This window comes from Palaemon carinicauda, chromosome 37 (genome assembly GCF_036898095.1).
Source record: "Palaemon carinicauda isolate YSFRI2023 chromosome 37, ASM3689809v2, whole genome shotgun sequence".
Taxonomy (NCBI): Eukaryota; Metazoa; Arthropoda; class Malacostraca; order Decapoda; family Palaemonidae; genus Palaemon; species Palaemon carinicauda.
The window spans coordinates 1275879-1288059 of NC_090761.1; the positions used below are offsets into that span (position 1 = coordinate 1275879).

General features: G+C 35.9%; 1 protein-coding gene across 1 annotated transcript in view; it reads right to left on the bottom strand.

The window, feature by feature from the left end:
• Nucleotides 1–1453: 1453 nt before the first annotated feature.
• LOC137628951 (uncharacterized) overlaps nt 1454–12181 on the bottom strand; it is a 13397-nt gene continuing 2669 nt past the window's right edge. The window contains exons 2-4 of the mRNA XM_068360205.1: nt 11520–11663; nt 2140–2227; nt 1454–1647 (exon numbers count right to left, since the gene is read on the bottom strand). Of these exons, the coding sequence (XP_068216306.1) occupies nt 1454–1647; nt 2140–2227; nt 11520–11663 (426 nt within the window). The remainder of the gene's footprint in view (nt 1648–2139; nt 2228–11519; nt 11664–12181) is intronic.

The following is a 12181-nucleotide window of genomic DNA, read 5'->3' on the forward strand; positions in this document are numbered from 1 at the left end:
GACTCCCAAGTGTGTGTGGAGCGTCATACACAATCTGACAAAACCAAAACATTGCTAAACAAAAGAGCATCGCTCTGAAAAGACTTAAATCCTACTCTAGTACAAAACCATAAAGAATCACATCCTATCTTTGAGGTAATCAATAAATGTTTGAATCCTGATACCAAAACAAATCATTACACTTATGTACAAAGCATAACATGTCTTATTCATGCAATATGATGCAATGTTGCGCAATACCTGCAACACTTGAAATAATATAGTACATTATTACAATAATACATAACAACAGCCATCACGTTCTTCTTCACAAGTGAAATTAATGGAAGGTACCAAATTGTTCAGTTCAAAGAGAAATGCATTTACATTTTTGGTTAGAGGCCATATGCAAAAAATATCATCAACATACCTAAACCACAGAACACCATAAGGCAAAACATTAGGTAAAAATCTGGTTTAAAAAAACTCCATATATAAATTACTTAAAACTTGTTTTCAAGTCATTTATAGGTACTTTTGTAAGCAGAGATACATCAAAACTAATCATTTTAAACGTAAAATTAATAGTTGTGCTATTTAGTTTTTCTATCAGATCTACATTATGTTTGATATTGGAATTCGAAAAAATGCTTCCTACTAAAGGTGAAAGAATCTTAACCAGCCATTTTGAAAGCTTGTAAGTACATGACCCAACAGAACTGATAATTGGTCTAATGGGATTACAAGGTTTATGTTTTAACAAGACCATACAAATAAGGTAAAGTTGGAGATATTGTTACAAATTATTTAATCAAATCTTTATTATTTTTTAATATACTTTTTACTTTCTTATTAAAATTAGAAAGCACACGTTCAGATGGATTTGATGTCAGTAGATCATAGGTGAAGAATGAGAAATGAGTGGATGCAAAGTTCTTTGCATATTTTATTCCATTTCAAGAAAACTATTTCTGGTTTGAGGGAAGAAATCAAAACTATTTAGTTTTACCCTCACTCGTAGCTTTCAGTCAGTTCTTAAGAAAACCTCCAATAGAACACAAACGATACTTTCACACAGTATGCCTCGCTTCTTTAAGGTTGTTCTCTGTCTTATACAAGATAGCTTGCTTAGTTGCTTCCTCATTTTCAAGGACCTATATATTAGAAGTTCGTAAATAAAAAAAAATTAATATTTGAATATTTTAAATATTAGGATGGTTAATAAATTTCTAAAAGAGCTTGTACTAGACTTTTACTGAGCTCAATCTGTTGTGATACAATACAACACCCTAAAGTAAATCTATTCTAATTATGTTTATGCTGCTCATGGATGAGGGATTTAAAAGACGAGTAATCAGTTACAAAATACTTACAGTATCATTCAAGGATGTTACTCTAATTACCAAATTCATGAGATTTGAAATCGGAGATAATTAAGTTTGAGTTTTTTCAGGTTCTATAGTTCATGTAATGTCTATTTGCAAAGGCATGGCTCATTGAATTTATCAGAGAAATCACAGATATCATCAGAGCTGAGCACAAGGGAAATGCCACACTTTTGAGTGGATAAACCATCCGAAGTGCACAAGTTGTAAATTGAGCATCCCACCTGTCCGCGGATTATACCCCAAGTATTAGGATCATGTGGGTCACAGGCAGTACAGATGTCTGTAAAAGAAAATCATGAATGATGAAAAATATTGTTATTTTACTTGAATTGTTCCTTTTAGCAAACACGTTTTTCTTGTTGTTAGAAACTGAATTTTTTAATGGTAAACTCATTAACAAAGCACTCACTTCACTATATATCAGTATTCACCATAAAAACTAAATCTTATCTTATATAAGGTCTCCCTAAACAAACCTTCATGCCATCTTCATTATAGCTATAAGCTAGGATGTAAAACCTCCTTGTGATGGACGTTTGGGTAGAACCCCCATGTCTGTCTTTTGCTAGCTTAACTAGAGAGCTGGTGATCATATCGATTATATGCTCAGCCTCTTGTCTATGATATAGCCTTCTATTCATAAGCGACCTTTAAACTTTGACATTATTGCGATACATATAAGGCTTTCAGTGACTTCCCCAAATCCTCTGCCAAAACACAAACTTCCAATAAATGAAAATGTAAACCGAAAAACTGAATACGTCTATATTACCTCCAGATATTCCAGTTGAAGTGGTTTCTACTGGGGTCACAGGTGCTTTTGCTGTGGACATCTTTTGCGTCTCCTGTCCAACTAGCAACTAGGGAAAAAATACAAAATTATGAAATTGTCAAAGACAATATACATATATATATATATATATATATATGTATATATATGTATATATATATATATATATATACATATATATATATATATATATACATATTTATATTCATATATATATATATATATATATACATATATATATATATATATATATATAAATATATATATATATATATATATATATAAATGTAGGTACAGGAAACGATGAGAGGGAGACCAAAGCGAAGGTGGATGGAATGTATCAAGGATGACCTTCGATCAAAGGGATTAACCTTAGATGAAGTGTGGGACAGAGGTAGATGGAGAATGCTGGCCAGAAACATCGACCCCATATGAAAGTGGGAGAAGATCCAGACAAAGAAGAGGAAGTGTATGTATATCTTATAGGGTGTGTTTGTGTCTTTACACACTCTGAGTAAGGACACCTTAACATTACTAAAGTTTTCTGTATAGCAACGATCAGCAAAGCTGTACTAGTGAAGGCCACCAATACCAGGTTAGTTTTACTATGAGCAAATAATTTATTAAAAAGAATCGTGCAAATGAAGATCCAAACAAAAATTTGAAAACTTGATATCCATGTAATACTAATCAAATATGAGGCCATTGGCCAGTTACAAATGTAAGATGGCAGCTATTTCTTAACGTTGGCTGCAAAATTAGTCACCCAAAGTGGATATTTTCCTTAGAAATATTTGTAAGATCTATATGTGGATTTCTATGTTTTTCGAGCCTAGTGAAGTTGATTTTAATGTTTATAATACAAAATTTCATATTTTCAAGAATTTAGTTTTTAGGGCAGAGTTGCATATATTTTTTTATGATTTTACATTTTTTTTATTTTTTCAAGATGACCATCAGGTTGTCCTGTTTTTCATTTCATAAGCATGGCACCAAAAGATTTTACCCATGCCACTGTTCCTCTAGGATGTGTAGAGAATCGCTATGTATAAGCAATTACTTATTCTTTTGCATCCTTTTTATAGGAACATTTTTTAGGTTCCCAATAGCTCACTAATATAGTGGAGAGTATTGAACAACATATCAGCCACGTCTCTCCTTCCTGTATATGGTCTCATTCAGCAATGACCAAAGCCTGATAGGTTCCAAGCTTTACATGTTCTCTGAAAACTACATGTGTTGGTGGAAAAAAAGTTGCAAGGCCTCTAGAAGTGAGCAAAGAGATCTAGTCTTACTTCATCCACAATAGCAGCAGTACTTAATCTATTGTACATAAAGACCACAAATTTCTCCCGTCTCTGTAGGTCAAGATCACGAATCAATGCTGGATGCTAGCTGAGATTAGTGAATGTTTCAGAAATGTCATCAAATATGTTCCAAGTCTGCCCTGCAGATTTTTTTCCTTTTTCCTTCCACAAATGGAATATATGATGTCAAATCCAGTAAACACACAGAAGTATGAAACCCATCTAGATCTCTCAATCCCTATTGTACAAACTTCCTCGTGTACTGTAACTCATTGAATCGTTGATCTTTAGCCAAAGGTAATCCCCATTTTCTCAATACCTTATTGCTGTAAGGATGGCGCAAAGATATTACTAGCGCATCCATACCATTGGTCTTAATGATAATAGACTTTTGCCCATCAGATGATACACTCCTCGCATGTACACCCAATTCAGAGTCGGCATCCTTATGACAACTTTGGAATACTGCATCCAGAGACTTCATCATATTACTAATTATTATGATTATTAGTATTACTATCTATTCTACAACCCAGTTGGAAGGGCAGGATACTCTAAGCCCAAGGGCTCCAACAGGGAAAATAGCCCAGTGAGGAAAGGAAATAAGGAAACAAATAAACTACAAGAGAAGTAATAAGCAAATAGAATAAGATATTCTAAGAACAGTGACAACATCAAAACAGATCTTTCATAAGTAAACTATATAAAGAGAATTATGTAAGCCTCTTCAACAAAAAAAAAAAAAAAAAATATTTGCTGCAAGTTAGAACTTTTTAAGTTTCATCAATTCAGCTACCTGATAAGGAAGATCATTTCTGAACTTAGTCACAGCTTCATGATCCTCATGATGGAGAAGGCATGACTATTGAAATTAACTGCATGTCAAGTATTATGAACAGGCTGGTACCCTCCAGGAAGATTTTAATACAAAGGATGGTCAGAATTATGAACTAGTTGAGCGACGGTCTCAGAGATTAATATCTAGTTCAGGAATAAGAAATTTAATAGATTCTGTCCAATAGGATAAGATGAAAATCCGCAGCTGGAGAACAAACATGAGGATAACACTCGCAGTAAGGTAGAATGACATAATTAAAACACTTCAAAATAGATCAATCACTGAAAATCTTAGAAGTCTTTCTCAATAAGCTAATTTTTTTGCGCAACTGAAGAAGAGATAGAGCTAATGTGTTTTTCAAAAGTAAATTACCTGTCGAGAGTCACACCTAAAACTTTGGAAGAGTCATACTGAGTTGAAGAAACATTATCAATACTGAGATCTGGAAGTTTAGGTACCACTGTCCTCGACCTACTTACTATCATACTTCGAGTTTTGTTGGGATTCAACTTCATGCCCCCTAACTTGCGTCATGCACTAATTTTAGCTAGATCACTATTAGGGAATTCAGCAACCCCAGATCTATATTCATGAGATGGAATTGATACAAGGAGAGTTCCATCATCTGCATATAGCATCTTCTCTTTCTGGGATAATGACTGTTCCTATCATCTCTGCTACACACATCTTCTTTGCAAGGAGGAAGCTTTTATGATTACCGGTGGCTTACTTGTTCCTGGCACATTCTTCTACTACCTTGTCTCCTTTTCAACCTCGTCTTAAGTTCCAGATGTTATGTACATCAGAGACTAAATCCACCCAATAATACCTGGCACAATAGTAATCCCCTTTTGAGATGCTGTCTTCTTTTGCATGATCAATAAATCTCTTTCAAGTCTAGGGAGGTAAGGCTTTGTATTTGGATAGTAGACCACAAACATTAGGTCTCAGGACTATACACCTATGAATTGTTGATGCATCATCTGTCAACCCAATTGCTCCTCTATCTATTTTTATCACTGTGCTATTTTTCCTGTGTGCTTCATTAAATGTTAGTGCAGAGAAATTTCTTCTATAATTGTGGATGACGAATTAACATTAAGTGATATCATATCTCTAAATTAAATTGGGATCAATAGCACTTAATTTGCATTGATTTTAGCAAAAACATGAATTACCAGTTATGAAATGGCTTCACAGTACAAGTTGAAGTCACCTTTTCTGCAGGAGCGGAAAATGGTTATTATGACAAGTTCCATGCTCAACACCAGATTCTAAAACTGGATCTGAGGGTTCTTTTTACTCTGCTGTTCATTTCATTTCTCAAAGTTTTTATCTAATAAGGTAGAAATATCAGCCCATTAATCCTGGTATGCATTTTGCATAAGCTTTTGCAATTTGTCTGCAGAGATCTAGTGTGTTTGTCTTGTCTTGTCATCACTGAACACACACAGCTAAGACTGCAATAACTGCTATACCAAATGCGGCCACCTTTGTTTTCACAATAGCAACTGTTTCATATTGTTCCTATTGATCTCAGTGCAGAAATCTCTATATGAAATCACCCAAAAAATAGACACCACCAATTTGTCATCTCCATACTCAGACCAAGTGCATTGTATTTGTTCGCTCGGTATATACAATGGTTGGTCAATAGCAATGACATGTGTCTACCCTGAATTCATAAAAGCCACAGTAACGCAGACCTTCACCATAGCATGCTTCATCGTTACAATAGAGTGAACTTGGTCTTGACACATTTGCATCATTATTAGAATGCTTACTTCAAATAGTTTGTTCCACTTCTGTGTTGTATGGTGGGCTGGCGATAGGATACTACCTGCATCAGTCATATCCTCAATGAGGAAGATTTTTCCCATATAAGATTTTCTTCTTTCATGCACGACAAGATCGACTGATGCTGGTACGGATCGGCATGCTTCTAGAGGGTATTTGGGTGATGTATGCTGGCCAAATATTAGTATGTCCTTCTGGATGCTTTGATTCTTTTTTACTTTCAATTTGACTACATTTTGACAGGCCCTCGCCATTACCAGCATTTTCAGTGCTTAGGTACGGAAAATTGACACATTTACACCATTGAACGATGTTTGAGCTTGAATATATGATATCCCCGCTTCAATTGTGAATAACTGTTTCTATAACACTTTTGAACACATTGCTCCATCTTAAACATATTGTGCAGCAACTGCCTTGCCTAGGTGTGCTGATATTTATAGAATCTTTTCGTATTACATGCTGAACACATTTATCATTGAACATTTCAACGATTTGTCTCTTCCTTATCTTGGTAAACACATCCGGGCCCATGTAGACTTTTAAAAATTTTTCACTGTCTTCCAAATGACCGAGGATATATGCTCTTTCCTTGCATTTTGTAAAGTAATTTTATTATGGGAACTGTGTTATGGAAAGGTCATATTTGGATGCTCCTAGCAGGATTTTGGACGTAATATATGAACCATGTTCAATCATGCATAGTAATTTCAGCATAAAAACTAAATCTCTGCCATAAAAGGTGTTGTGAAAATTTGACTTTTGATGGAGAATGTCTTATATTATTATTTCAGCAGCTTTCATTAGAGGAATTACTTCACCATAATTGGATAATTGTAAGAGGAATGAACCAACTGCATCCTTTTCAAAGGCCAGCAGGATATCTTTCCCCTTGTGATAGCTTGTAACTTGTGAATGTGAAAAAGTGACAGGTCCTTTAGTCGAATAGCACGAATATCACGCAATTCAACACCAAGCTGTTGCAGCCTCTACGTGTAAATTATGGTCAAGTCAGCAAGCTGGAAAATGAGTGAATCTCTAACATCACTAGCATCTTACTAATGTAGGTGACTAGTTTGGAGAAACCAATTGGATATGCTTCTCTGCAGTGCTCCAATGCTTTCTCTGGCTCCTAAACCTTTAGGCCGGCTCTTCCTCGGATATAAAGGGCAACTAAACTGGTTATATTTCACTTATTTTTCTATGACACCTCCTGTACTTAGTTTGGCAAGAAATCTCTTTTCACTGAATGTTCCTGCAGTCATCCACTTACATTTCATTGTTTTTATAAGCTCCACCACTTCGATTTCACATAAGAAAAATTGTTGTGTTTTAGATTCTTGAATATTTCATGGGATTTTACTTCTACCGCCCTTATCACTGTTACCTGCATAGGTTGATCTAATTTCAGCTCTGCTTAACTTTGTGCTGCAACTCTCTTGATACAGTGTTATATTTTGTTTCAAAGTTTCATTTATCCACTACTTTTGCAAAGTCTTGCAGGGACTAACTTGATTGGCAGTGAAGCAGACGAATACTCTTTGCCAAGTTCATATATCCATCAATTCATTTTCTAACAATATTGGCTTGGGGAGGCATTAGATCTTTCTTAATCTCCTTACATAGATAACACATAGTCCAATCCTGGTTTCATGAATTTTCAGTAATGCTAGCATCCACAATCTATATGATGCTTAGGCTCAAGGGTCAAATACTTCAACATGCTGCAAATGTATAATAAACACTTCGGGGTATGGGTTACAACTAGATTCTTGCACCTATCGCTACATGTCGTTTGAATATTCATCCATTGTCATATGTCCCCTGCAATCTTTATACCATCCATATAACTAAATCCCTGTTATCTTTGGCTTAGATCCCCCATGCTGATATGTCCTGCCCATTCAGGTGTAGCTGCTTAACTGATTTTGGGTTAGTTAAGCAGAATTTTGAATACTATTAGGTTATTGTAGTATAATGTCAATTTACATTTCCTACTTAGCTGGCATTGAACCTAATGCTGAGTTTCACAACAACTATGTCACCGATGTGCCCAACTATTACTCAATAAAAAAATTCATCCACTTCATTCTCTTGAAAGTTTGTGTGCTAGATATACTCAGTCAAATATAGATACCTTCTGTGTTCATCTACCAATGCTAAGCAAAACATCAACTTAGGGTGGCTAATTTAGTAGCCATTTTGGACTTTTATTTGGGTAATCAATCAGATTAGATTACTATAATGGGAGAACAACAGTGCCAAACTTGATTGTATAATTTTTCACAATATTTCCATTATCTCTCACACTAAGTGGACATCAAACATTTTACTCTATCACCATAGGGTCATGCATCAAGTATTTTGGGGGTTTCACCCATATCTCCTCACAAACCATAGTGGTTTCAGACCGGTTGTTGAAGCACAGATCCATCAGCATGTTATACCTGAAAACTCCTTCCATCAGGATATCTTCCCTCTCTTAGCTATGATCTTGATTGCTCTACAGAGCCTTTCATTTATTTGATTTGCACTTGTAAACATATTGCTATAAAGTGCCACCAGAAGGTCAAACTCTCAAGCTCCTTCTTGATAGCTTCACTGAGCCCTTCTTCTAAAATACCATTAATTTCAGATTCCATCTCAGGCCACAACCTCATCCATTTTATCACTCTGCCTAGCCCGCAATCAGTTATGAAGATATACAGCCCTAATCAGTAAGGCATTGCATTTATTACCAGCCTTGTCCAGCTGGTTTTTACCCGAGTCCCTCCCAACTCATGGATGATTGACTGTCATTTGTTATAGCCTTTCACCACTTGTTGCACAGATTCCTTTGTTATACTTGAGTCAATAACCCTGACCTGGAAGAGGTCCTTATCCATTCCATGTGGCGCATACAATTTATCTCCAATAAACCTAGTACGACAGCAAAATACATCCTAGCCACTAAGACGACCAGGCCTTCTTTACCCTAGTTAGTGAATATGTCTTTATCTTTTGTAAGGGCATGACTGAGAGGCATGGTTTTAACTAGAATTCCTTTACTAGTTCTCCAAAGATTCCCTACCGATGCTTTATTATCATTCACGGTGCCTACCTCATATTTACAATCTTCTTGGCTGTGATAAATGACATATCCCAGCTGAACACTATAACTGAGTTCATTCAAAGATCAAGTTGCGGAACCATCATTTAAATGCTAGGTTAATACATTTCAACACTGCATCCTACTCTCCCATGTTGTTAGAACAACGATCGTCTTTTTTGTCAACTATGTAATATGTTCCAACACTTCACCTGCTATCTCTAGCACTACTCCTGTGCTAAACTACTTGTTTTACACCATATTACCTCCTTTTTCTGCATTAGTACATAGCACATCCTCTTTCTGGATCATCCTTCTTGACGATCTACGCTAAATTCTGATTGTAGTCATCATTGTTTCTCTAACGTTATCCTTTCATATCATTCCTTGCACTTTCTTCTTTCACTACACATCCTTCTAGGTCAACCAGTAATGGGGTAGGAGCCGACTAATCTTCTTAATATTAAGAATAACTTCCATGACAGTTTTTTGGAAAAGCAGCCTCCTTACATTGCTGTTATTCAACATTAGTCCCATAGTAGCTCTGCCATCCAAGTGCTCTGGAGATTTTACAGCCAGCCATAATCTCTATAAATGTTTTGCAACCTCTTCTTCTGTCACAGCCATTTAAGGGACCAGAATATCACCTTCATACCAGGCTGATACTGGACATCACTTTCAAACTCTTTCCCTGGATCATCTTAAGGAACACTGCCATGAAATGCCCTGTTCAGCCCGAGCCCCAATGTCAGTAGGCAGTAAATCTTTTCCAAGTAATTCACCAGCTGATATTTCCAAAGAATGGTGTCTATGAGGAACTGCAAGCTGCAGGTTGGCTGAGACCAAGTATCAAGAACAGTAGTGGCATTAATTCTCCGTGTCCACTCCCATAGGGTCCCTCCACACTCATCTGTCGCATGGTCTCAAGTATGACACTGTGCATAATGATCTAATTCTTAGAAGTCCAGTACCAGACATACTTCATCCCTTGATTTCTGGCACTAATGAAAGAATTGGTAGCACTAATCTATCCACATGCTTTCCTTGGGACACAAGTAAGGTTGCTGTAATTCTTCCATCATTCATTCTTATGAACTCTTTTTTGATTCCTTCGATAGCAGATCACAGTCAGATTTGGTCTCTTTTAGTCCCCGCCATATAAGGGCCTGAACATTTAAAATCCAGACTTTTAAACGTCTGAGCTTTACCCTATCCATCAATTAGAACATCACTTCATTCAAGTGGCCCTGTTGTTGCAACGCTGTTGAAATGGGTTCTGGAAAACATATTAAGATTGCTAACTTGACTGTTATTTCTACCATTTTACCCTTGTACTTAGACAGGCCAGCTGATCTTAATGTTATGTTGGCAAAAACATTCACCTACATCCCACTCCCTTCAGCCTTAATAACTTCCAACACTCTATAGCTAAATGTATTGTAAAGGCTTTTCTCAGCCTAGCCTTTAGCTTCTCAATGTCGTACCAGTCAGCTTTGCTTATCAGCAAATACATGGCTAGGTCATTTCCCTCTACGTTCAGGGGTAAAAAGTGTGCCGTATATCAGATTTTCTAAAGCTAAGCTACTAATTTTGCGTTAGTCAACTAGCATATCAGATTCCCTCTTCACTATACAACGTCATCATGTCCCTAATAAGTTTCATTTTTCCCACAGGAGTGTAAACTTAGACTTTTTGTGGTGTTATCAAAACTTTGTGTTAGCCTAATTTCCTATAAACACGCTATCCAGAACAAATTCCAACTACAGAGATGGACTATGGCTCTTACCTTCTGAGATCCAAGGTTCAGACCTGATCAATACAATGCTGGTCCAAAGATCAATGTTAGACTCCCAATTCACTTAAGATGGGTTTATCTATTTCACTTTAATTGCTTAAGGTTTGCTCTTTTCCCTAAGAATGTAGACCTAATCACTGATATCACCAAATCCTGCTACATTTTCACTCATCTGCAGTCTTCCTATGCATTAGCTTTCAGAACTACTACATCCTATGCTTAGCTCTTCCATTTTGTTATAATCAGGTCAAGAAGACTGCCACACACAACCTATTTTCTTGTCTCCTCTAAAGAAAGCTTCGCTTCCACCAATCTTTACATCAGCTCCCTATTTGTTCATACTACATTACCTAATCCTTTTATGATGCATATTATTAATGTTCAAATACCTTCCCAAATTAGTTTGCCGAAAACACATTAATTATAATGAACCAATCTGTTAACTGTATCTGACAGAACCCATTAACTTGATCCATATGTTAATGTGTTGAATTATAAAAGATTTTAAAAATTTGCTTACAATCGAAATTTACATACTTCCCAAACATTTCTTTTGAGGTTATTTGTCTTCAGCAAAGAAGCTGCAGAGGTGTCTGGAAATGACAGGTAGCATTTCATTCCTTCTGGTAACTGTTGGATGCCATAGTATGTTGATTCCCTAAAGGATGCCTTCACTGCACACTGTTGAACAAAAAAATAATTAGGATAACAAGAGAATTTTTCAGTGAAATGTGGAAGAAGAGTAAATTACTGATATGAAAATATGACATGTCCTAAAACCACTTCTGACAAAAAATTAGGTTATGGATGCTGAATAATTTTCATAGACTCACATGAAATCAGAAAATTTATCAGGATTTAGGTTAAATAAAACAGAAATCTAGGAGAATTAAGGAGTTCTGAGGAAAATTATTACTAATTCTCTGCAATGCTATTCATTAAAAAGGCATGAAGCCAAAGCATCAAAGGAACTTTATTATTTTTTTCAAAAATGACTGTTGCTAAGCATTACCTTGAAGTTTTCTTATGCAATCTCTAAGAAGGAAGGTCTCCTCAAATCTTAATTTAAACTATACAAATATGCAACTATTAAGAAATCAGATGCTAGGGTTACCTTGTGGTAGAAAAACATTTGAACATCAAGAGTGACAGGTGTTATCGTTGACTACTGTACAACCAAAAAACTCCTTACTCCTAAA